Genomic DNA, 27926 nt, shown 5'->3' on the forward strand with positions numbered 1-27926 from the left:
TATAAGAAACCTATATTGGCTCATGAAGTAATGCAACTGCCTCCTAAAGTTTACAAAGTTTTCTGCGTCCTAACTATTATTTCAACTAGTCACTAATTTTGCATTTCTTCTTTTCTCTTTCATGTTTCTGATGATCCATCCAATCTTCTTTGTTCTCTGGAATTATTGCTCTCTGCAGAAAACCACCAAAAGTAAGGATTTTACCAACTGTTTTTTTATTATATTTTTATTCTAGGTGTAGGTATGTTTTCTTTTTTTTTTTTTCTTTAACTGGTTATTTTTTAGGAATTTTAACAACACAAAAAGCGCTCAGACAAAAAGCGCAAAGAGAAGAAATAACAACATTATTATTAAAGACAGACAATAGACAGTCTGAAGTCATCTGACTGAGAACAATCTATTATACAAGGCACAATAGCTCCAATACCATCATGTATGGGACATTTTCAATAATCAGTCAAAGGAAAAGGAGAAAAGCATAAGGGTAGGTTTAAGACAATGAGAAGGTCTAAAGGCCGCTTTACACGCTTCGACATCGCTAGCGATGTCTCTAGCGATCGCACCCGTCCCCTGTTGTGTGTGCGTCACGGGCAAATCGCTGCCCGTGGCAAACAATATCATTAGTACGTGTCACACGCACATACCTTCCTAACGACGTCGCTGTGGCCGGCGAACAAATTCTTTTTCTAAGGGGGAGGTTCATGCGGCGTCACAGCGACGTTACACAGCGGCCCGCCAATAGAAGCAGAGGGGCGGAGAGCAGCTGCATTAACGTCACTCCCACCTCGTTGCCGGAGGATGCAGGAATACTGTTGTTCGTCGTTCCCGGGGTGTCACACATAGCGATGTGTGCTGCCTCAGCAACGACAAACAACCTGCGTCCAGAACGAGCAACGATATTTGGGAAAGGAACGACGTGTCAACAATCAACGATTTTTGCCGCTTTTCGGAACATTAGCGGTCACTCGTAGGTGTCACACGCAACGCTGTCGCTAACGACGCCGGATGTGCGTCATGAATTTCGTGACCCCAGCGATATCTCATTAGTGATGTCGTTGCGTGTAACGGGGCCTTAAGGAAAGAAGAAAACGGGACAAGTAGAGGACAAAGATCAGCTCAAGGTACAGTGCTGGCCAAAAGTATTGGCACCCTTGCAATTCTGTCAGAGAATACTCAGTTTCTTCCTGAAAATGATTGCAATCAAAAATTCCTTGGTATTATTATCTTCATTTAATTTGTTTTCAATGAAAAAAAAACCCCAACAAATATATGTCAAAAAGCCAAATTGGATATAATTCCACACCAAACATAAAAAAGGGGGTGGATAAAAGTATTGGCACTGTTTGAAAAATCATGTGATGCTTCTCTAATTTGTGTAATTAACAGCACCTGTAACTTACCGTTGGCAATAACTAAATCACATTTGCAGCCAGTTGACATGGATTAGGGTTGACTCAACCTCTGTCCTGTGTCCTTGTGTGTACCACATTGAGCATGGAGAAAAGAAAGAAGACCAAAGAACTGTCTGAGGACTTGAGAATCCAAATTGTAAGGAAGCATGAGCAATCTCAAGTCTACAAGTCCATCTCCAAAGACCTGAAAGTTCCTCTGTCTGCGGTGCGCAGTGTCATCAAGAAGTTTAAAGCCCATGGCACTGTGGCTAACCTCCCTAGATGTGGAAGGAAAAGAAAAATTGATGAGAGATTTCAACGCAAGATTGTGCGGATGGTGGATAAAGAACCTCGACTAACATCCAAACAAGTTCAAGCTGCCCTGCAGTCCGAGGGTACAACAGTGTCAATCCGTACTATCCGTCGGCGTCTGAATGAAAAGGGACTGTATGGTAGGATACCCAGGAAGACCCCACTTCTTACCCCGAGACATAAAAAAGTCAAAACTTACCTGAGAAAGCCTAAAACGTTTTGGAAAAATGTTCTCTGGTCAGATGAGACAAAAGTAGAGCTTTTTGGGAAAAGCCATCAACATAGAGTTTACAGGAAAAAAAAAAAGAGGCATTCAAAGAAAAGAACACGGTCCCTACAGTCAAACATGGCGGAGGTTCTCTGATATTTTGGGGTGGCTTTGCTGCCTCTGGCACTGGACTGCTTGATCGTGTACATGGCATTATGAAGTCTGAAGACTACCAACAAGTTTTGCAGCATAATGTAGGGCCCAGTGTGAGAAAGCTGGATCTCCCTCAGAGGTCATGGGTCTTCCAGCAGGACAATGACCCAAAACACACTTCAAAAAGCACTAGAAAATGGTTTGAGAGAAAGCACCTGAGACTACTAAAGTGGCCAGCGATGAGTCCAGACCTGAATCCCATAGAACAACTGTGGAGAGATCTCAAAATGGCAGTTTGGAGAAGGCACCCTTCAGATCTCAGGGACCTGGAGCAGTTTGCCAAAGAAGAATGGTCTAAAATTCCAGCAGAGCATTGTAAGAAACTCATTGATGGTTACCGGAAGCGGTTGTTCGCAGTTATTTTGGCTAAAGGATGCGCAACAAAGTATTAGGTTAAGGGTGCCAATACTTTTGTCTGGCCCGTTTTTGGAGTTTTGTGTGAAATGATCAATGATTTGATTTTTGTTTCATTCTCTTTTGTGTTTTTTTTCATTGCAAGCAAAATAAATGAAGATAATAATACCAAAGAATTTGTGATTGCAATCATTTTCAAGAAGAAACTGAGTATTATCTGACAGAATTGCAGGGGTGCCAATACTTTTTGGCCAGCACTGTATATACATATACTAATCATATATGTACTGTATATACCTTGAGCTGATGTTGGTCCTTATTCTACCTCTAAGCTGGTAATTAATGCACACAGTGAGATTCTTCATCAGTCTCGTCTCCTTCTTTATCTTCAGCCCTTTAATTGCGGGAGCAGTAGTTCGCTTCCAGTAGGAGGCAATAAGGCATTTAGTTGTTAATATATAAAGGAGCGTTCTGGCCAAATATTTTCCCATGGATTGGGGAGGCACATCTTACAAAAAAGTATTTCTGGGGGTAACCACATCTAAAGCTTGCAATATAATCAAAAAGGAGAAATTATCGTACAGTCCCAAAAGATATGTGCTAATGTTCCAACCGCCCCAAGGCACCTCCAACACTGGTCAGACACAAAGGGGAAAATCTATGTAAGACATCTGGCGTATGGCACCGACACATTAATATTTTATACTGATTCTCTTTCTGTGTTATAAATAGAGAGGATTTAGAATCTATCAACCAAATAACCAGCTATAGAGGCCGACATATTTCCCTGTCCAAATACATCACCCACTTAGTTAGTAAATTAATGCTGAGGGTGTGGATCTGGAGAGGAAGAGGATGCCATGCTCTCTACCCCCTCCTAGTGGTCTATATAGGTCTCCCGAGATGTTATACTGTATGTATGCGATGACGCCCATTGAAAGTTTGCTTGTACAGACGTACAGCTGGAGTGTGCATCGAAAATGTTGTCTGTTAAGTAGACTAGTGCCAAATGTCGAATTTGCATATATGAGAAATGGGCATTACCAGGGATTTTAAACCGCTCCATGATGTTTGAAAGGGCAACATACTCCTAGTCAATAGATCCTCTATATCTGCATACTAAAACATGATGGGCTCGTAACTGTGGCTTTGTCATGTTCACTGTCAGGCTGTCTTGTAACAGTGGTGTGAAAAGGGGGAGATTTAGAGGAGATTAAGGGGAAGGCTTTACTAATTAGTATCCAAATATTTTGGGTAAAGGACAGAGGACCTTGCAATGGAGTAGGAAGGTTTATCCTAGTAGTTGACCATAAAAGTGCAATAGAATATAGAGGGGCCATCTAAAATTTTTCAGTTTTTGACCATTTATTCTATGCTCCTTAAAGGAAATATATCAACAGGTTTTTGTTATGTAAGGTGAAGCCCGCATACTGCAAGGATTAACACACAAAGTTCAGGCATGCCTGTTTTGTCTCAGTTCAATCTTTTGTTTATTTTCTAGGTTTGTTTAAACAGCAGGACCCTAATCATTACAGGACTAGAGACTCACGTGTACAGCAGTCCGATACACCCTTTGCTGTGATTGACACCTCACTGACAGTGTACAGTCTCTATAGGGAGCCTAGTCTGGGTGGGGACAGCTCCTTGGGCTCAGCTACATGACTAAACCTCAAAATTCAGATTGTCAGGACGGCTGCAGCCAGTAATCTAAGTGATACGTTGTTGGATTTAGAATCTCCTTGTCTACATCATGTTGCTCTTAGATGAGGTAGCAAAAACCTGCTGACAGATTGACTTTAATGAAGCCCATTCCACCTAAGATGTTAAATAATACCAACAAATGTCTTGGAAATGAAATCCTCCCCTCAAATAAGGTGCTAAAAGAACTAGGTTTAGGTAGTATGTTTTCAACAAATTTCAAAATGCAACTGTTGAAGTAAATAGGATTGGAGCTGTACTCTGAAATGGCCACTACCCCTGTTCTGTTCATCTCTGATCCCTATATACATCTGGTCGCTGCTGGAACTGGAGATTGGTGGGGTTCCAATAGTTTAGGGATCCTACCAATCTTGCCACGGTCTTAAATCTGGAAAGCCCCTTTAATGGTAAGGGCCACTTTATACATTTAGCCTTATCACATGTTCAGGAAGGAAGAGCCACAATTGGCCTCATAGAATGGGTGTATTCCATGGCGGATTCACTGTCACTTGTGGCACATCCGCGGCAGAAAATGCACATCAGATTTTATAGTACGCAAATTCTCAATATGTGAACGTAGCCTTATGTGGCAGGGGCGTTTATATAGTGTAATTTCTCATACTCTACGGCTGCATAGTTAGGTATTCAATGGCAGCCATATTGTTTATTCCAAGCCTTTCTCAAAAACAGCTCTGCATTGTGATTGTGGGTCACTTAGGCTCCTTCACTTTTTCCTAGCATTTCAAAAGGTTTTCCACTGACGGTCAAAGTAATAAAAAACATGAACTTTGGGGCACATTCCCACGGACCATTCTGCTTCAGATATCTGGTGCCACCACTGCGGGTTTCAGTTCCAGTTCATGCAGACTATGAAGTCTCCTATACATCACATTGCTTTTGTAATACACAGCAGATTTTCCGTGCACAGTTCCACAACAGAAAATCCACTGTGGATCTACCTGCGGGAACATACACTTTTACATACATTGCCGCTGATGACCAGGATCCTCTTACCCCTTCTTGTTTTGTGACGACTTTTCATACAACGCAGCGTCACACGACCATACCAACACCAGGCGCTATAATGTATAGATTGTGACATTACAGCGATTCATCAGTATCTCATGCAGTCCTGATGGATAAACCGCCATCGCACAGTAATACCGAGGAGCAGTGGGGATCATCAGTGACTGCAGGAACAGCACAGAACTGTAACGACTAGCATCGGCTTATTTTTAGAACATGGTGAGCATGTAGAAATCTACTCTGGGATCAGAAAGCCTTTCTGGTGACGGCCATCAATAAAGCTATGAGCCAGGGCATTATTTGATCTCCATCTCCCTAGCTCTGGTTGCGCTGATCAAAGCCTCATTGTACAGAACATCATAAACCTTTGACATTTTAATGTGGCCATTACGGTTTGATATAAATCTTTGGCACAAGACATTAACGTGTATGTTCCTTTGGACATAACAGAAAATGAAATCCAGTGACTCACTATGAAATATTTCTTCCATTCAGAAGTTGGTTTTCATTCCCAGTGGAAAATGAATGTTTTCCATCAAGTAATAGATGTAGTGATTACCGTAGAGCCGGCTGTCGGTGTGATGGTTCCACCATGCAGATTCATAATGGGCAGCTTCATACACAATCTTCTAAGGAGCATTTCCTAGGATATATGCCAAATGTAGCAACTAAAGACAGTGTGAACATGGACTGAGTGGACTGAGTGGCTGTGTCTTTCTTCCCAGCTCTACAATAATAGTCCATTGGTGTTCTGGGTTTTCGACTCGCTTTTCCATTTCACTTATTTCCCCCTATGGAGCAATCAACACAAAATTACCTATCCAAAGGAATAAAAGCAGCTACATAGAAAATGCGTGCACCGTGCAAGCGGGACAGGTTTGTGACAGCCCGGCCTCAATGTGTTGGATAAGGGTGTAGTTTAAGAAAATTCTGTATTGTCAGACGTGAACAATCTGATAAGTCATTGAGGATCGGGCAGAGAAGAAGAAACGCATTGCTGGTGTGTCCAGCACGTATTTACAGTATATCACCAAAGTGAGTACACCCCTCATATTTTTGTAAATATTTCATTATATGTTTTCATCAGACAACTGAAGATATGAAAGTTGGATACAATGTAAAGTAATCAGTGTACAGTTTGTATATAGTGTAAATTTGGTGTGCCCTCTAAATAACTCAACACACAGCCATTAATGTCATAACAGCTGACAGCAAAAATGAGTACACCCCTGAGTGAAAATGGCCAAATTGTGCCCCATTAGCCATTTTCTCTCCCCAGTATCATGTGACTCGTTGTTACATGGTCTCAGGTGTGAATGGGGAGCAGGTGTGATAAATTTGGTGTCACTTGAAGGTCAACATGGCACCTCATGTCAAAGAATTCTATGAGGATGTGGAAAAAGAATTGTTACTCTACATAAAGATGGCTTAGGCTATAAGAAGATTGCCAACACTCTGAACCTGAGCTGCAGCAAGGTGGCCAAGACCATACAGTGGCTTAATAAGGCAGGCTCCAATCAGAACAGGCATCATCAAGGTCGACCAAAGGAGACCACACTGCCACTATGGTGCCCGTGAGTCTGTGGTGCCAGTGTCGACACCAGGCCCCATTCTTTTGGCGTCCCGCTTGTAACTGTATCGGCATCACTGATACATTTGAAAGCAATGATGATAAAGGGAGCACTCTGCTTCTTCCTTCATCATTTTACTGCTACATCTGAGCTCTGACAGCTCAGCGCAGTTGACATGATTACACCCACATTACAAAGCGGTGAAGACCTAGCTTCAGAACACTCCCTGCCGAGACAGGAGCAGCAAGAGGAGAGGTGAGTATTTTTTTTTTCTTTTTTAAAGTGCAGAGTACATGGTAGCCATAATACTACATGGAGGACTATGGACTGTGCATTATATTATATGAAGGACTATGGGCTGTGCATTAACTAGATGGAGGACTATGGGGTGTTCATTATACTATATGCAAGATTATAGGGTGTGCATTATACTATATGGACAACTATGGGGGTGCATGATGTATGAAGTACTATGGGGTGCATTATATTATATGGAGCACTATGAGGCGTGCATTATACTATATGGAGGACTATATGGGGCCCATTCTACCATTTGGGAGATGCATTATACTATATGGAAGGCAATATTAGGCCTATTATACTACAAGGATGGCTATGTCGGGCAAATTGAAATATTTGGAGGTCTGTGTTGAGACCATTATACTATTTGAAGAGCTATGTGGGGACCATTATAATATTTGGAGGACTAGGAGGGTGACTTTTTTTGCAGGGCTATTTGAGTGCCATTATACTGTATGCAAGAAATTATACAATAAATTATACAATGTGAAGGTTTGTGTGGGCTCCATCATACTGTGTGTAGGACTGTGTGGGGGCTAGTCGGAGACTTTATACAGTGTGGAATGGTGTGGAATCCATTATATTGTATGTAGGGCCATTACACTGCCTAGAGGGCTATGTGGGGTTCACATTAGTGGATTATACTGTGTTTTAGTCACTATACTTTGCTGGGGTAGTTGAGTGTGATACGGTAGGGCCATAATACTGTGTGTGTGGAGTGTACTGTGGAGGAATTCACTGTGTGTGGTATCATACAGTGTTTGTCGGGCACTTTTATTGGTATCATATTTTATGGGTGCAATGAAAGGGGAATCTAGGTTCTTCAGTAGGAGAAAAATTACTTGCTAAGGCCTTCAGATTTGTGACATATGCTATTATGTGACCCAGCCAAGTATCCAGAGGTGATCTTTTCAAAATAGATGTATGCGTGTTGCCAATATTGCTGCAGATGTTAAAGGAGTTTGGGGGGTCAGCCTGTCAGTGCTTAGGTCATACGCCGCACATTACATCGAATTGGTCTGCATGGCTATTGTCCCAGAAGGAAGCCTCTTCTAAAGATGGTGCACAAGAAAGCCAGCAAACAGTTTGCTGAAGACAGGCAGACTAATGACATGGATTACTGGAACCATGTCTTGTGCTCTGACGAGGCCAAGATAAACTTATTTGGTTAAGATGGTGTCAAGCATGTGTGTTGGCAACCATGTGAGGAGTACAAAGGCAAGTGTGTCTTACCTACAGTGAAGCATGATGATAGGAGTGTCATGGTTTGCAGTGGGGAGCTACAGTCTATTGAGTGAACCATAATTGCCAACATTTATTGACATACTGAAGCAGACCATGATCACTTTCCCTTTGCAAGCTGTACACAGGGCTGTATTGCAACATAACCCCAAACACACCTCCACGAAGACCAATGCCTTGCTAAAGAAACTTAGCGTAAAGGCCCTGGACTGGCCAAGTATGTCTCCAGACCTAATGAGCATCTGTGGGGCACCCTCTAATTGGAAAGTGGAAAAGTGCAAGGTCTCTAATATCCACCACCTCCGTGAAGTCATCATGAAAAAGGGGAAGAGGATTCCAGTGGATTCTGTGAAGCTCTAGTGAACTCCGTGCCCAGGAGAGTTAAGGCAGTGCTTTAAACTAATATTGGCCACACAAAATAGACACTTTGCACACAAGTTGATAGTGTTCACTTAAGTGTGTACTCACTTTTGTTGCCAGCTGTTTAGGCATTAGTTATTTAGCGGGCACACCAAATTTGCACTGTTATACAAGCTGTACACTGACTACTTTACATTGTAGCAAAGTGACATATCTTCAGTGTAGTCCCATGGAAAGATATAATAAAATATTTAAAAAAATGTGAGGGGTGTATTCACATTCACTTTCGTGATATACTGTAAATCTCCCTGGAATTTCGTGGGATGAGTCAAATTCTTTTAGCAGCTGCTTAACTATTAGACATGATGGTGTAGACCACAGAAATTATTTTCTCCTCTCACAGAGCAAATGTTTGTGACCTATAATTATTTGCTGTCGCTCTCTCTGCCCTTGTACAGTCAATGCAAAATTCCACATTTTCCAACAACAATTACAAAATGGATATTGGAGTGTTTTTTAATTCGTTATTTGAGGACACAGGTAGCCGTTACATAGCGTTTCATAGACCTCTGCGTGTGCATGAGCCCATGTATGACATTCCTTACCGATTCATGCAGGTCCACTCGATGGGTGCTCTACTAATAACTGCCATGAAGGGGCTTTAAGGTTAGGGTGAGCATGCCCCTTTTTAGCTTTCGCTAGGGCGCAGCATTTCTTTGTACCCGAGATATTGTTTTCTGCAGTAGCCACTGGTTGGATATGTGCTGGGCAGAGAAAAAAAGGGACTGCATTACTGGCTCCTTGTGTAGGGGCAATGGTCCGCCATACCAATCCATTAGTGATGGCATTGGTTACTGTAATGACAACACCCATTTAGATGTAGAGCGGGATGGAATATTTGGCCAGGTAAAATGTTTGTGTTGGACAGTGTACCATTTAATGTAATTTATAATAACTCCTAGTTTTGCTTTTCCTTGGTTCCTTAGATATTATTTTTATTATCAAGTGCTACATTTGAGGCTGTCCCTATATATAAGCTTTATTAATCTCTACATGTCCAGACAGGTCAATGGAGGGCTAAGCGTTGTAAGACACAAGAGCCATACATGTTGAGAATGAATGGACTCTAAGCTGTTGTGGTTGGAATGCTCTCCGCTATGGCACTCGCATGCCTGTGCTTTTTATAGATGGATTCAACAGAAGGCAATTAACTCTGACTTTCCTAAACATCCCCTGGTCGTTTGTTCCTCATCTCTGGCTCGCTTTTGCACTGTGTTATATCGTGACTCATTTTTCAGCATTAGATTGAATTGGCAAACAGTGGTATAACATGCTCAACGTCCTGTGGGATCAGACCAGCGAAGACAAGACATTGCTCAAGTTGTCCCTTCCTTATTTTATGTGATGAAAAAAACGAGTCATTTTGTACATGTCTCAGCCTTCACAAATATTATTGATGATTCCAAAATTGAAGGCACTGCACCGTTCTATAGATCTACATAGGTACATCTTATAATTAAGTGCTGGGCCCCCATACCAAACTTTGAAATGTCTTTCCTTACCCATGGATTCCCTAAAGAGGGCCTTCAGGTTGTCAGTGCTACAGACCATACAAGTGATTGTAGTACTTGTCCACCAAGGCACAATAAACGGTCAATGTCCAGTGACTCATGGGTGATGTCTCCTCTGATTAGAATCACTTTCATCTTTCTTCTCCATCTGGTCCAGTCATTGATGACTGAACGTACCGCATGAACAGCCTCGGTTCTTCCTTTTTCAGGCATATCGTACACAATCTGCCGAATGCTGTGCCTAATCCGCCAGACAGTACTCCTCAAATCTCTAATATAGTGTACTAATATATAGTGTACTATTTATCATTGTACTGTTCATGAAAATTGTGTATAAATACTTTTGAACAACCACACCACCATGATATAATTTGTGTATGTAGCAGTCTAATTCCAAAAGGTGTGTGATATAAGAGAACTCAAGACAAATCGCATTAACCATACACCAGAGAAAAGAGACGCGATCTACCATCTTAGTCAATATGTAAAGATTTTATTATTCATAGGTGCAGGGTGAATAAGAGAAAGCATACAAAAAGGGTGCACAATCCCGGTGGTGCTTAAATCAATATTGATGTTAATATTAAATAGAGGGAAATTGGCAGTCACTATAAAACGCAATACCTGTATATCTATAATAGCACTATATGAGTGATCATTTTCATATCGCACTTAATATTATACAAAGGGACTGACAAAAACCCTCAGCGGTAAGGTTAATGATAGTATGTCCAATCCTAACCATGCACACTGCGTCCAGTGTACAAGGATATTGAATCAGGATGGTGAACGCTTACCAATATAGCAGGCACACCACACACACCGGGATGGCGCCCACCCGACGAACGCTCGTTTCGGCAACTGCCTGCGTCAGGGGTGGCGCCACCCCGGTGTGTGCGGTGTGCCTGCTATATTGGTAAGTGTTCACCATCCTGATTCAATATCCTTGTACACTGGACGCAGTGTGCATGGTTAGGATTGGACAATACTATCATTAACCTTACCGCTGAGGGCTTTTGCCAGTCCCTTTGTATAATATTAAGTGCGATATGAAAATTATCACTTATATATCTATAATAGCTCTATATAAGTATTGCGTTTTATAGTGACTGCCAATTTCCCTCTATTTAATATTAACATCAATATTGATTTAAGCACCACCGGGATTGTGCACCCTTTTTGTATGCTTTTTCTTATTCACCCTGCACCTATGAATAATAAAATCTTTACATATTGACTAAGATGGTTGATCGCGTCTCTTTTTTTTCTGTGGTATATGAAAATTATGTGGCATATTGCAAATACTGACAGTACAATGTAGTACTATGTAATATATATAGTGATGGGCAAACGTGCTCGGCACTGCTCGTTACTCAATCAAGCAGTAGTGTACTCGGCTGAGTATTGCGGGTGCTCTGATATTTTATCCATGAAGCAATGACAACAACGCATAGGCTTGCTTCACTGCATGATGTGTGCAGGCACCCCAGGAAGAGCCAGACACAGTCTCTAAATGGCTCTACCGGTGGATAAAACAACATTCTCGAACATAGTGTGACCAAAAAACCAAAAACTCCATCTCTCCCTCCTGTTGGAATTGCTCTGTTTATTGCTGTCTATATGTGGGCAGAGCCCTAAACAGGCCAATCATTGACTTCCATTATACTTGTTACTCCTGTCATGCTCGTCTGTGTGTTTTGTCCTGTTCGAATCGAGTAGCGAGCACCTGAGCATTTCAGTGCTTGCCCATCACTAGATATATATAGATATGTATATCAATAGATATATTTATATGTTTTAACATACAGTATTGTCTTGTAATGCAAGATACGCTAATGTGGCGGAGTGTTCTTTTTCCAGTGTCTTGCAGCCTGCATATGATTGGAAAGAAGAGGGGAGCCAGCACTGCTCATGAATGGCATGCAACAATGAAACAATAAAAAGTGTAAAATTCACAAATTCATTCCTACTGTAACAATTCAATGAGATTTTTTGCAAATTATTGATCAATGATTTGAGCCCCCCTGCCCCGTCACGGCAAATCTCTATAGGGGGGTCCCTACACTATGTTATAAATTAATATCGTACCATAAGGTCTCATATAATGACTTGAACAGGACCATATAAGAACACCACTTACCACTTATGTGGTGTTCTTATATGGTCCTGTTCAAGTCATTATATGAGACCTTATGGTACGATATTAATTTATAACATAGTGTAGGGACCCCCCTATAGAGATTTGCCGTGACGGGGTAGGGGGGCTCAAATCATTGATCAATAATTTGCAAAAAATCTCATTGAATTGTTACAGTAGGAATGAATTTGTGAATTTTACACTCTTTATTGTTTCATTGTTGCATGCCATTCATGAGCAGTGCTGGCTCCCCTCTTCTTTGCATATGATTGGTCAGGGTCATAAAGAGGCTTGGCTTTACTTTGGAAAGGCGTAACTAAGCAACTATCTGGAATGTATTGGTATTTTTTAGAGCCCTGATGGTGAGAATAGGTTGGGCCTCAGGTAGTCTCCAGGTACCACTCTCAGGTTAGTCCCCGGACCTGCAGCAGATGGCCACGGGTCAAGGCAGGCATGCGAGCTACAGAAGGCAGAGGTGTAGTCAGGCAATCCGAGAACAGAGCAAGCAGCAAAGGTTCAAAATACGTAGCCATAGTCAGGAGCAGAGAGGGCGGTATAAACGAGAGGAAAAGCCGGGTCAGGAAATGAGGGACACAGTGCTAGAAGTACCTTACCGGACATTTGACAGAAACTGAACAAAAATTAGGATCAGGCGAGGACTAGTGGAAAGAGATGGTTAATAAATCCCATGTTGCCTGGGTATAGGCTGGGGAAGTTAAACTCTGCAGGACACAGCTGATTTAAGTTTCTTCAGGAACTGGCCATGCCTCCCTATAGCCAGGTGGAGACAGCAGGGATATATATCAGAAGAGGAAAGCTGCTTTAGAACTCAGCGTGGCAGCCTGACACGGAAAGGAGCAGCAAGTGCAGCATATAGCACGGCGCTGGGGATGTACGTACGTTACCGCCATGACCATGTAGAAGCCCCAGGTACTTCAATCTCTAAAATCTTCTCCTCGAACATGAAAATTTGGGTGAAAAAAGATTGTCAGGAATTTCCTGTGGCTGCAGCTACCTTCAGTTAAGAAATCAGACATTGGCTCCTTTACTCTTTCGTTCCCTATTTGCCTATTATTGTTGTTGAATACATTATTTTTTGCTGCTTTGGCTTACTCAACAGCTACAGCATAACATGTAACATCATTGCAGATATTTTCATGTGGTATTCTCTCTTCTGCACTAAATGATGTCTACATCTGTCTAGCAACTGCTGAAACGTCTAGTCTGGTGTCCATAACCAGAGTCTAGTGTCCTAATAGAGCTAACTGTAGCTGTTGAAGCCAAAATTGCAAATAAATGCGTAGGAGAAAACTTGAAAGGAGACTCCATTAACAGAGAGAGAAGTATAGTGGTGGTTGAAAATTTTTGAAGCTTTCAGAATTTTCCATGTAGCTGGATAAATTTGATTTAAAACTATATCAGATTTTCACAAGTCAAGCAAAAAGAACCCAATAAAAAAAAAAAGTCAAATATTAGTCTTTGTGATTTTTTTTAATGAGAAAAATGATCCCATATCACATGCCTGTGAGTGGCAAACGTATGTGAACCTTTAGGATTAGCCGATCATTTGAAGCTAAAATTAGAGTATGGTGGGATAATCTATGGGTCTATGTGGGTGACCATTTTCTTTTTAAAGGCTCCGTCACACTAAGCAACATCGCTAGCAACATCGCTGCTAACGAACAACTTTTGTGACGTAGCAGCGATGTTGCTAGTGATGTCGCTGTGTGTGACATCCAGCAACAACCTGGCCCCTGCTGTGAGGTCGTTGGTTGTTGCTGAATGTCCTGGGCCATTTTTTAGTTGTTGCTGTCCCGCTGTGAAGCACAGATTGCTGTGTGTGACAGTGACAGAGCAACAACTAAATGTGCAGGCAGCAGGAGCCGGCTTCTGCGGAGGCTGGTAACCACAGTAAACATCGGGTAACCAAGAAGCCCTGTCCTTGGTTACCCGATATTTACCTATGTTACCAGCCTCCGCCGCTCTCACTGTCAGTGCCGGCTCCTGCTCTGTGCACATGTAGCTGCAGGACACATCGGGTTAATTAACCCGATGTGTGCTGTAGCTAGGAGAGCAGGGAGCCAGCGCTAAGCAGTGTGCGCTGCTCCCTGCTCCGTGCACATGTAGCTGCAGCACACATCGGGTAATTAACCCCATGTGTACTGTAGCTAGGAGAGCAGGGAGCCAGCGCTCAGTGTGCGCTGCTCCCTGCTCTCTGCACGTGTAGCTCCATGCGCTGGTAACCAAGGTAAATATCGGGTTAGTTACCTGATATTTACCTTCGTTACCAAGCGCAGCATCTTCCACGCGGCGCTGGGGGCTGGTCACTGGTTGCTGGTGAGGTCACCAGCAACTCGTGTAGCGACGCTCCAGCGATCCCTGCCAGGTCAGGTTGCTGGTGGGATCGCTGGAGCGTCGCAGTGTGACATCTCACCAGCAACCTCCTAGCAACTTACCAGCGATCCCTATCGTTGTTGGGATCGCTGGTAAGTTGCTTAGTGTGACTGGACCTTTAGAGTAGGAATGTATCAAAGTCTGAATCTCACAACACGCTTTTGGAAGTACCGGTATGTCATGGCACAACACACTTGTGGAAGTTTATTGTGGCACCATCAATGAAAATATTTGAGGATCTCAGAAGATGTTGATTGTTATCAGGCTGAAAAAGGTTACAAAACAATCTCTAAAGAGTTTAGACTCCAACAATCCACAGTCATACAGATTGTGAACAAATGGAGGAAATTTAAGTCCATTGTTACCCTCTGTGGTATTGGTTGACCAACAAAGATCACTCCAAGACCACGTTGTTTAATAGCCCACAAGGTCACAAAGAGGTACCCAAGGTAACCTTTTAAGCAACTAAAGGCCTTGTATATTAGCCAATAAGTCCACCATCAGAAGTGTGTGTGTATATATGTGTGTGTATATATATATATATATATATATATATATATATATATATATATATATATATATATATAATATATGTATGTATGTGTGTGTATATATATATATATATATATATATATATATATATATATATATATATATATATATATATATATATATATATATATATATATATATATATATATATATATATATATATATATATAATATTTTATGCTGTTTGCGAAAGACCACCTGGACAAGCCGGACTTTTGTAGGAACAATGATTTGTGGACGATTAGGATCAATATAGAGTGTTTTTGGTTTAAATGTGAAGCTTTTGGTTTAAATGTGAAGCTTTATGTTTGGAGAAAGGAAAAACGCTGCTCTACAGCATAAAAAAACCCTCTATAATCTCTTTAACACAGTGGTGGTGGCATGATTTGAGCCTGTTTTCTTGAATCTGGGCCATCATTGATGGTATAATAAATTCTGAATTACACCAGCAAATTCTAAAGAAAAATGAGAGTTGAATCTCAAGAGAAGGTGAGTCATGCAGCAAGACAAGGACCCAGATCACACAAGTCATTCTACAAAAGAATGGATAAAAAAAGAATACACTGAAGGTTTTGGAATGATCAAGTCAAAGTCCTGACCTGAATCCTTTAGAAATGTTGTAGAAAGACCTGAAGCGAGCATATGATAGCGAAAACCTCCAATATTACAGAGCGGAAGCTATTTTATAGCGTGATATGGGCTAATATTTCTCCAGGTTGATCTACAGGACTAATAAACATTTACCGGAAACATTGAGATGCAATTTATTGCTGCACAAAGCACCAGATAATGAAATGTGATCATTTTTCTTAATTTTTTTTTTAAAATGACAAATAGTATATTTTTGACTCATTTAGTTGAGTTGGTCCTCTTTATCTAGTTTTAGGGTTTGTGTGAATATCTGATGATGTAGTTTTAAGGACAAATTTATGCAGAAATATGCACAAGGTTCCCAAACTTTCAAGCACCCCTGTATTCTTCTACAGTAAAGGGCCATTTACACGCTGCGACATCACTAACGATATATTGTCGGGGTCACGGTGTTTGTGACGCACATCCGGCATCGTTAGCGACATCGCAGCGTGTGACACCAAGGAGCGACCTTAAACGATCGCAAAAGAGGGAAAAATCATTGCTCTGTGACAGGTCATTCATTTACCAAAAATCGTTGTCAGGTCAGTAGCGAGGTTGTTTGTCGCTCCTGCGGTGTCACACATCGCTATGTGTGACACCGCAGGAGCGAGGAACATCTCCTTACCTGTGTCCACCGGCAATGAGGAAGAAAGGAGGTGGGCGGCATGTTCCGCCCGCTCATCTCCCCGCCCCTCCTCTGCTATTGGACGGCCGTTTTGTGATGTCGTTGTGACGCTGAACGCACCTACCCCTTGAAGGAGGGATTGTTCGGCATCAACAGCGACGTAGCAGAACAGGTATGTGTGTGTGATGCTGCCGCAGCGATAATGTTCGCTGCGGCAGCGATCACCAAATGTCTCACGAACGACGGGGGCGGGTGCTATCGCACACGACATCGCTAGCTTAACTCCTACTCCTAATGTTCCCGACAGCTTCATTATAAATAACGTCAGAGTGGCCCTATAAACAATGTTGTTCTCCTGGCGCTAATTTGTGTCAGAAGAACAGACTTTTTTGGCTACTTGCCTGCGCTTCCAGGGGTTAAACAGGTCTGAGAGTCTCCCCAGGAGTTGGCAAGTAGGATTAGACCATGGCCATACTGTTATATTATCCCGGCCTTCTGAGATTGTGATGGATGAAAGCAGACATATAGAAAGATGATCTCCAGTGACCTCTGTGCTTGTTGTGCTTTGTTGGAGCCACTCATCTGCTGCCTCAGTCAGTGCCCAGTCCTTGAACAATGGAATTTTTGTATGTCTCTGTCACTGCATGTCTCAGGTCATATTATGGGATTTTTTTCATGTAAGGCTGTTCATTCAGTAAAAAAAAAAAAAACGGTTTCCTCTTGTAAAAAGACTGAAATGTTAATCAAAAGATCTCTGGAAAACGTCCAGATCTGTAACATATTCTGCCGTCTCCAAATGTCAATGCTTTATATTGGGATGCGGCTCTCGATACGTGTGACTTTGCAGTGTTTCTTGGTGAGAGACTCCTGCAGTTTGATAAGTGAAACCAGAGAGAACAGCTTGTCTTATACAGATCATTGTAGATTTACACATTTTATGCATCTTTATTCCAACTTTTTTTTCCCCAGGGTTCTTGGTCCCCCCCCCTTTTTTTTTCTTTAACGGGAAGCTGACAGGTCTGCCATGTCCCCCAGCCCGCCAGTATTTGTATATTCCTTTCTAAACACCCTGCTTAAAAGCCCTTTTTATATTATCTGACACATAAAAATATGATTAAAAATAAATCTTTTTATAGTTTGATTTTAATATGCTAATTTCCATTTGACTAGTCGATGGGCTGTTTGTTTCCCCAGACTAGTCGTCCCACTTAGCATATTATCACACTACTGTGGGCATGATGACATGAATTGGAAGAACTTTTGTCATCGCCTGCTCTTTGCGAATATCGGGCCTACGCGTCATTACGCCTCTGAAGCTTGGTGTACGCTCCCTGGCTTGAGAGGCGCACAGCGCATGTCCAGAAGTGATGGAGACAGCTGATGTCCACTGAGGAGCTGACGATCAGCCACCGGAACAGAGGATGAACCAATTCATCAATGCATTTTTGTTGTTTATTTTGTGCCTTATCATTTTAGTTGTCTGATTTTTAGGTTAATGTGGCTTTTTAAGATGTTTTAGACTCATCGAAAGCACCTTTTTAGTTGCAAAAAAAAGGGCGCTTTTGACTTGCACAAAATTCATGAAGCACGTGTGCCATTTTGATGAATTTGGCACAAAAAAAGGCCAAAAATTAAACAAAAGCTAAAAAATAGTAATCACTCCCAACGTGTTCAATGCCTTTTTTTTCAGCTTTTAACGCTATTATTTTGGATTTTTGGGGGGAAAGTGTAATATTCAGTATGTCCACTATTAAATCCCCAAGAGAGGTTTCCACCTAGCTTTCTCTGAGTTCGAAATCATAATGCAGCTGGCCGAGGATCACACATCTCACTGACAATGAGGTTTTTTTTTTATTTTTTAATTATAAGGGTTTCCACTGCTCGGAAAATCCTTTCTTAAATACTACAGCCTCCAATGTAAAAAAAAAAAAGCCAAACACCTTTACTCACCTCCTGTACTGGCGCCGGGTCTTCCGGGCCTTGTGTGACATTGGTTGCAGGGACTCAAAAGAAGAAAATACACTGCATATATAAGCAGAGCACACCCAATGTATAAAGGTTATAAGACTTTATTCACAAATTCATATTACAACAATTCACCCTAACCAGGGTATCTCCAACAGCCCAATATAGACAATCAATATAGAACACTATTGTATAAGGTAATATGCATTGCAGGAATATAGGTCTCACATGTGCCCAACAGGCGTACAATTGGCCAATCACAATATAACAATAATAATGTGGTGGTAAAAGGAGCCTAACGATGAGGCCCACAATCTTTATAATAAACTATTGGTGAACCACAAAACACACACATAATGAGTTATGGCTCTGAGCAGTGAAACAAAGCCTCTTAAAGAAGTGATGACCATACAACCTGTCATATGAAGGGCGACCTATTTAGAGCTCATGGACCCAAAGAACCATGGAACCTGCACGGGCAGAAGGAGACTCTGGAGAACACCCCACGCATATCTTACGCCTGTCTAGGCTTCATCAGGGAAAGAGAGTGCCATAGTGTCACAAAAGTCTAGTATTATTATTATTATTATTTTATTATTTATTATTATAGCGCCATTTATTCCATGGCGCTTTACAAGTGAAAGAGGGTATACGTACAACAATCATTAACAGTACAAGACAGACTGGTATAGGAGGAGAGAGGACTCTGCCCGCGAGGGCTCACAGTCTCCAGGGAATGGGTGATGGTACAATAGGTGAGGACAGAGCTGGTTGTGCAGTGGTCTACTGGACTGAGGGCTATTGTAGGTTGTAGGCTTGTTGGAAGAGGTGGGTTTTGAGGTTCCTCTTGAAGCTTTCCACGGTAGTGGAGAGTCTGATGTGCTGAGGTAGAGCGTTCCAGAGTATGGGGGATGCACGGGAGAAATCTTGTACACGATTGTGGAAAGAGGAGATAAGAGAGGAGCAGAGAAGGAGATCTTGTGAGGATCTAAGGTTGCGTGCAGGTAGGTACCGGGAGACTAGGTCACAGATGTAGGGAGGAGACAGGTTGTGCATGGCTTTGTATGTCATGGTTAATGTTTTGAACTGGAGTCGTTGGGCGATGGGAAGCCAGTGAAGGGATTGGCAGAGTGGCAAGGCTGGGGAGTAGCGAGGGGAGAGGTGGATTAAGCGGACTGCAGAGTTTAGGATAGATTGGAGGGGTGCAAGAGTGTTGGAAGGTAGGCCAGAGAGCAGGAGGTTGCAGTAGTCGAGGCGGGAGATGATGAGGGCATGCACTAATGTTTTTGCAGATTCTTGGTTAAGGAAAGCACGGATCCGGGAGATATTTTTGAGTTGTAATCGGCATGAGTATATATAGTATATATACATATGTAAGCATGAGTTTTTCAACATTTAGTCCTAAGTAGAACCGCACTTCAATGTAATGTAAAAAACAACCTTGAACATGTGTACATGTTCAAAAAAGAAGTGACAACATAAGAAGATTAAAATCAATTTTTATTGAAGTATAAATTAAAATCATACAAAAAATACACTAGAAAACAGCAAGGGAAAATGCTAGATGATGAATATAATATTAAGGGTCATGGACGAAACATCAAATTTATTATTCCATAATAATCCCGCCTGTACAAATTTCATGGGAATTTTGAAATTAAATAAATAAATAATTACCACCTATATTAAATATATATGACTAAGAAATGTCAAGCAGGGTTGCTTCAAGAAAGATTTTCTGACTATTGCAATTAAAGTGCCGATGTGCTAGGGGGAGGGGAAATAGAAGCCACCAAAATGGATGGAATAAATAGTTATATAAATAATTAAATAAATTGTATCAAAGTATCCAAGCAATAATTTAAACAGCCATCCTATTAGGTGCAGCCCTTCCAGACCTCACTGCACAAACACACAACAGCAGTTTCTAAAACATAATGTTTTGGAAAATATATTTACCAGTGTATACAGGTGGTATAAAGGACAGTCCACGGCCCCTCACTCCGACACGTGTTTCGCTCTGTTGCTTTATCAAGGAGGAAATTTGTACATACGGGATTATTATGGAATAATAAATTTGATGTTTCGTCCATGACCCTTAATATTATATTCATCATCTAGCATTTTCCCTTGCTGTTTTTCTAGTGTATTTTTTGTATGATTTTAATTTATACTTCAATAAAAAATGATTTTAATCTTCTTATGTTGTCACTTCTTTTTTGAACATGTACACATGTTCAAGGTTGTTTTTTATATGTAAGCATGATCATGATAATGTAAACCTACAGCTTCCCATATAGGGAAGGTCTCAATTAGAACAGCAAAACCAAAAAGAATCCCAGTGGCCAAAAACACCAATTAGCAAGGTTAAAGGGAAGACCACTGGTTAAAAAAGAGACCAGAAACAAGTTCTTAGTGAAATACAAAATTAATTTTAATGTTATATATGTGACATAAAGACAGACAGTGATGACGAAGATGTAATGGGGCTGCTAGAAGCAAGAGGGTTAATGTCAGAAACCCAATAGCCAAAAGGTAAGGAGATCATGTAGTAGATAATAAACTAATTATGGTCACCCATATGTTTCTCTCCCTATAAAAGCCAAGGAACATGTCACTAATAAAACATATAAGAGGAAATACCTTGAGACATGTTGAAAACAGCTAGCAGGCAAGGCAGGTGGCGGTGGGCGGGGCCTCGACGCGCGTTTCACCGGACGTGGCTTTGTCAGGAGGCATGATCATGATAATTGTTCCCACCTGTGTGTGCTGCATCGCATGGTCCGGACCAGCTGGGACTTGTGGTGCAGTTTGGTTACAGGGCTCATGTGGCATAACAATCAGCATTCAGTAATAAGTTGCTGTGCACTCGGATGTCCTAAAGAATTGAGCACAGCAGCGCAATGGAGGCAACTTATAGGTCGTATGGTTCTCGTGGCATAACCATATCACATGACCCTTGTGACCTGTCCCCAGTGAGTGGTCTCTATTTATATTGTCCCAAGCTCTCAGCACTGACGGCTCCCTTCCACCCTCTGTGCCTTTTGAGCTCCATTGTGGTGATCTTCTGATTGGATGCTAAGGCAGAGGGAGGGGATGGGGAGCGGTCAGCATGTAGAACCCCAGAGATTGCAAATGAAGATACTGCTTCCTGGGGCAATTACATACAATCTCAGTGCAATGGAGATTAAAACTTAGATTTCTCATCATTCAAACCGCACGATCATGCCACATAAGTACATTGTAGCTGCATTCTATCATTTTAATCAAGTATTAGTAAGGAAATAACTTGCTTCATATCAGTAAACAAATTGCAACCATTAAGAGCGAAATTCCTGCCAAAAACCTCAATGCAAATGGCACACAAACAGCAAATACATTTTAATTGATATTTCTGCTCATTAGGCTCTTCTCACTCGTCTGTTAGCTCCTCTGTCAAGAATGGGTGACAAATCCGCAAATATCTAACGTTATCTTTACATCTGGTTAATGGTTTAGTATACTAGTAGCTAAAAATGTTGTTTTTAATTTTATTGTGGATTGCCAAGGTTTTCTTGTGTATTGTAAATGTCCATTATTGCCATTTGTGTACATTCTGAGACTAAGCTAAATGCCATTGAAATCCATAGGGATTATTTTAATTGCTGCTATGTTTATATATTGGGCGAAAAAAATTCTCATCTAACAATGTCATTTTCTCATCCTTATAGGTATTTGCATTCGATCACTGCTTCTGGTCAATGGATGAGAAAAACACAGAAAAATATGCAGGTAAAACACAAAGCTCTTACTTCATTATGATTACTGCTGTCAATAAAGGTATTGTTAAACCCGTGCCCCCGCCTTGGATGAGTGGCTTGAGTAGATGGCCTCCCTTTACAGAATGGAGAGTCTCACAGCTGAAATTCAGGACGCTAGTGAAAAATGTAAAAATGTATTAAGATCTGGAGTCCCTGGGTCATGTTTTTGGATTCTCCGGACTTCAGGTCCCTCTTTGGGGCGAGTTGAGACTCTACCTAGATTTTTCCTGCTAGTTATTCCCGGCCCTTTCTTGCCCTTCCCCGTGATCCTTTTCCCCGTCATCATTCACTTTGTCTACTTCCCTCTTTCTTTCTCTCTTTATTTCTTTTCCTTCGACTGACCATTATGTGCCTCTATGGTATGAATGGTAAATCTTTGCTGTTTATGGTATAGTTTATGGATTTTATACTTTTATAATGGTTCAAGACAGAATGAAATAAATGTTCTTAAATGTTCTTTATTGTAACAAACTGTATATGGCTACAACCATGCAAAGCCTTTTCATGTTTCATTGCATTCTTGTTTTTTTTTGTTTTGTCTCTATTTGGGGGTTTGCCTTGGTCTGCAGCCCTGCTTATTGTAACAAACCTTAATTTTTCAATAAAAAAGAGATTAAACATAAAGGTATTGTTATATTATATGTGACATTATAGCAAAAATAGCTTAAAAAATGTAAATGGTAAAATGTAATAAAGCACAATCTGAATACATGTGCTGATGTTCAATAAAGTATCGGTATTACTTATTCTATGAGGATAACAATGTAGATATGCCCAGGCTCAAGTCATCCTGTTGCCAAGGTTGCCTTCTATCTGAATTACTTCCATCTGTAATGAGTGGACTCATTTCCGGCCACTGTATGGCCCCTATTGTGCCAGTCAGGAATACAAAAGTATTCCAACTGGGTACTCTTAAAGGGAATCTGTCAGCAGTTTTTTGCTATGTAACATGAAGACAGCATGCTGTAATGGTTAACACACAGATTTCAGCTATGTGGCTTTTATCACACTGTTCGCCTTGAACATGTAGTTTTACTAGGTATTTTATATACATTTTTATATATACACAATTTATTTTTTGTCTATCTGCAATGTTTGTTTTAGCTAAAGGAGATTTATAATTTACAGACTAGGTCAGCTAGTCTGGCATGCCCCCCCCCTGCTATGATTAGCAGCTCACTGCTGTAATTAGCCTGGTGTGGGCATCATTCTTAGCTTAGCTGCATTACAAAATCTAAAAACTGTGTCAGAACCGCTGTACCCAGTAAACTAAGTGATACATTGCTGGATTAAGGTTCTCTTTGCCTAAATCATGCTGCTCTCAGATGAGGTAGAAATAACTTGCTGACAGATTCGATCTAAAGGGGTTGCCCCCTATTCGGACAATTCTTCTTAATCCTTGTGTTATCAACAGTAAAATAGTAACATCTATACTCCCCTCCAGTAGATGGGCTGTTCCAGCAGTGTCGGCATGAGATTATTATGTCAAGCAATCGCTGTAGCCACTTAGGGGTACTTTGCACATTGCGACATCGCTAGCCGACGCTAGTGATGCCGAGCACAACAGTCCCTGCCCCCGTCGCACATGCGATATCTTGTGATAGCTGCCGTAGCGAACATTATCGCTACGGCAGCTTCACACGCACTTACCTGCCCTGCGACGTCGCTCTAGCCAGCGACCCGCCTCCTTCCTAAGGGGGCGGGTCGTTCGGCGTCACAGCGATGTCACACAACAAGCGGCCAATAGAAGCGGAGGGGCGGAGATGAGCGGGACGTAAACATCCCGCCCACCTCCTTCCTTCCGCATTGGCGGTGGAGGCAGGTAAGGAGATGTTCCTCGCTCCTGCGGCTTCACACATAGCGATGTATGCTGCCGCAGGAACGAGGAACAACATCGTATCTCCTATTGGTGCGACATTATGAAAATGACCGACGCTACACAGATCACCGATTTTACGACGCTTTTGCGATCGTTTATCGGCGCATCTAGGCTTTACATGTTGCGACGTTGTTACCGGCACCGGATGTGCGTCACTTTTGATTTGACCCTGACGATATCGCAGTAGTGATGTCGCAACGTGCAAAGTACCCCTTAGTGTTGACTTCACTGTTCTCTCCTACAAACGTAATTGACATCTAAAAGGAGTGAGATCATCTGCAGATGTCTGATTTGTCTAGAGGAGGGGACAATGAAACAGTCGCTCATAAGCCACAGGTATCCCTGGGAGAGGCAGTGCCGACACCTCAAGAATGGTGCTGGCACTAGAGGTGAGTATAATTATTATTGGGAAACACAGGGATTGAAAAGGGGTTGTCACAAGTAGTGGACCACCCTTTTAAGGCCATTTTTGGTCCTTGTAAAAATTTCAGCACCAAAATCTGCATCTCTTGGCCAAAAAATGCAGAAAATCGGTTTTGACGCCATTTCGGTGCGATTTTTTGCCAGGAGATGCAAATTTGGGGCAGAAATCCGGTGCAGACATTTCACCCCCCAAATTTGCATCTCCTGGCAGATAACCACACCGAGGCAGCGTCAAAACTGTTTTTGTGCATTTTTTTTGCCAAGAGATGCAAATTTCGTGCTGAAATCTATACACCAAAAATCTATACAACTGACAAAAAATTTCATCACTATCGCATCAAAACAGCAACATGTTTTGATGCATTTTTTCCCAAAAGATGCAGCACCAAATCTGTTGGCAAAAAAAAATGCATTTTTTTGCCAGGAGATGCAGCTCTGTGAACTCAGTGACCTTACTTGAAGTGAGGTCACTGAGTTTAATAAGTTCACCTGAGATCAGATTACCTGCGGCCAAACCTGGGGTACTGTGGTAACCTTCAGCTGTGACCTCACCACTCATCGCTGCAGCTCAGTCTTTCTCTTCCTGAAAGACACAGCGTGCGGTCATGTTCTATGCCTGCGCGCTGTCACTTCAGTATGTAGCAGAGTTAGAATCGTCGTGGAACTTTGTGTGGATTACATTAGAGTAGGTGTTTTGGGGGTTAATAAATTGGAGAATTTAGTAATGGGGAGGTCTCACCAAGGCAATCGGAATGAGCCGGGTAAAGTTCCAGGATTGTCACATCAAATGGCTAGCTGCCCAGAATTGACGCATCCATTAGATGGGACAATCCCAGAACTTTACCCAGCTCATCCTGATTGCCCTAATGCTTATTGGACCCCCCAGCCTAAAAATGGCAGTGGTGAGTATCGTAATATGGGGGGATTCTACGCCAATTTATTTATTTTTACATCACGATAGGAACACACAGCGTGCGCACTTGCAAGTAGTCTGACACTCTGTGACACAGGATGGGGGTGCAGTTTGACTTCAACAAATCACAGACATCAGGACTGCCGGGGGGCAGGGGAAGCAGTGTATAAGCATGTGGTTAATGAATGGCCCTGAAAGTAGTGTTACAGCCGCGTGGGAGATTGGTAAGTATAATGCGCGTGTTCCCTTCTACCACCATTTTAAAGTGCCTGATTCGGGTCCCCATAGACTCATAAGGGGACCAACGTCCAGCCAGATATTCTGGATCAATAGCTGTCCCGAACTGTTTTGTTTTTTTAAAAAAAATTAAAAACGGTTGGTCCTGCCGATCCCTGGTATCTGTGGGTCTGCCCGTTACTGCTCATGAGTGGTAGTGCTGCTTAAACTCCATTTTAAGAGTCAGAGGACCCCTATAAAATCATGAGTATGTGCACACAATGTCTTTTACAGATAGGTACACATAGGAATCCGCTTGAAAAAGAGCTTAAAGAATTGCTAAAAGGCGTGCACATATGCACAGCATGTCGATTTGACATTGCAATGCATATGTTCAGTCCTTTCCAGCTTCTTTTAACTCCTTTAGGCAGCGAAACAAAAGCTGCAAAGCGGATAAAAGTGGCCTGACTTATCTTCAGGCGAATTCTGCTTGGAAGTCGGTAAATAGCTTAAATCAATATGTCAAAAAACAAACAATTAAAAGTTGCCAAAAAATAAAAAACAATTGAAAATATGCCAGAAGAAAATGCATCAAGACAAAAGACGCTGGCGTGTCCTAAATGATCTTCCTGTGGCAAAACTCAGCAGGTATGCAGGCATCTAGAAGACATGAGAACTTCCCTTGTGGTAACCTACTCCCCTAATTGGAAGGTTCAGGGGCCATTCATCAGGGCAGAAGCTCTTATCATACTCCCTTTTTAGTTAATAGTGGCTAAAAAAGGAAGCACCAAAGCTTTATATACATTTTTATATAAATGTGGTCTTGGTGGAATTCTCAGCTTTGAGGACATATTTCATCTGAATGTGCAGTGTATTAGCCAATTAAACAATCAGTCAGAGCAATCTAATAGTATATGGATATACTATCGCTTTGTAAGAAATTAATTTGAAATCGTTCCCTTCCCATTTTCCTATAGAAAGCAGATATCGGCTACTTGTAGTATCCCCTTGAGCTTGTCCTATAGAAAGCAGATATCGGCTACTTGTAGTATCCCCTTGAGCTTGTCCTATAGAAAGCAGATATCAGCTCCTTACAGTATCCCCTTGAGGTTGTCCTATAGAAAGCAGATATCGGCTACTTGTAGTATCCCCTTTATGTTGTTCTATAGAAAGCAGATATCGGCTACTTGTAATATCCCCTTGAGGTTGTCCTATAGAAAGCAGATATCGGCTACTTGTAATATCCCTTTGAGGTTGTCCTATAGAAAGCAGATATCGGCTACTTGTAATATCCCCTTGAGGTTGTCCTATAGAAAGCAGATATCGGCTACTTGTAATATCCCCTTGAGGTTGTCCTATAGAAAGCAGATATGGGCTACTTTTAGTATCCCCTTTAGGTTGTCCTATAGAAAGCAGATATCGGCTACTTTTAGTATCCCCTTTAGGTTGTCCTATAGAAAGCAGATATCGGCTACTTTTAGTATCCCCTTTAGGTTGTCCTATAGAAAGCAGATATCGGCTACTTGTAGTATCCCCTTTAGGTTGTCCTATAGAAAGCAGATATCGGCTACTTGTAGTATCCCCTTTAGGTTGTCCTATAGAAAGCAGATATCGGCTACTTGTAGTATTCCCTTGAGGTTGTCTACAAGAAGGATTGTTCAGGGATAATTCGTCTTTTTTTTTTTTTTATCTGACTCCTGCATCTATACTTCAACTGAACTGGGACTCTTAAAACCCGTAATGAGCGTGTGTGATGTTTCTGGTCAGCATTTTGTTTTCAGTGGTTGGGCCTTTGGTTTCCTACTGGAAATATGTCATCCTCATGTTTCAATCTTGGTTCATGAAGAGAACATTGTAATAGCTAAATCCAAATAAATCACATATTCGTGAATTACATGTACCACACTTGTCTAGTATATTTATTAGTCTTGTGTCACCATTAAAGACCTTGACCGTTAGTTGGATAGTTTCCCAGCTTTTATATTTGAGCATACAAGTACAATATCTGTATGTGGATAGCGCTGTATAAATAAAAGCTGGGAATCTGTATACACACGGACTATTGGCTCTGTTTTTATTAAACAGTTCATGGTATATAATGGTAAGGTCTGCTCTCTTGCACAGTGTTGTGCTACTTTGAATA

General features: G+C 41.6%; 1 protein-coding gene across 6 annotated transcripts in view; it reads left to right on the plus strand.

Annotated features, from left to right (window-relative positions):
• KIF13A (kinesin family member 13A) overlaps positions 1-27926 on the plus strand; it is a 337055-nt gene that overhangs the window by 111024 nt on the left and 198105 nt on the right. For all 6 annotated transcript variants that reach the window (XM_075314713.1, XM_075314715.1, XM_075314714.1 and 3 more), the window contains exons 3-4: positions 179-191; positions 22263-22323. In XM_075314713.1, the coding sequence (XP_075170828.1) occupies positions 179-191; positions 22263-22323 (74 nt within the window). The remainder of the gene's footprint in view (positions 1-178; positions 192-22262; positions 22324-27926) is intronic.

This window comes from Anomaloglossus baeobatrachus, chromosome 6, assembly GCF_048569485.1.
Source record: "Anomaloglossus baeobatrachus isolate aAnoBae1 chromosome 6, aAnoBae1.hap1, whole genome shotgun sequence".
NCBI classification, from domain to species: domain Eukaryota; kingdom Metazoa; phylum Chordata; class Amphibia; order Anura; family Aromobatidae; genus Anomaloglossus; species Anomaloglossus baeobatrachus.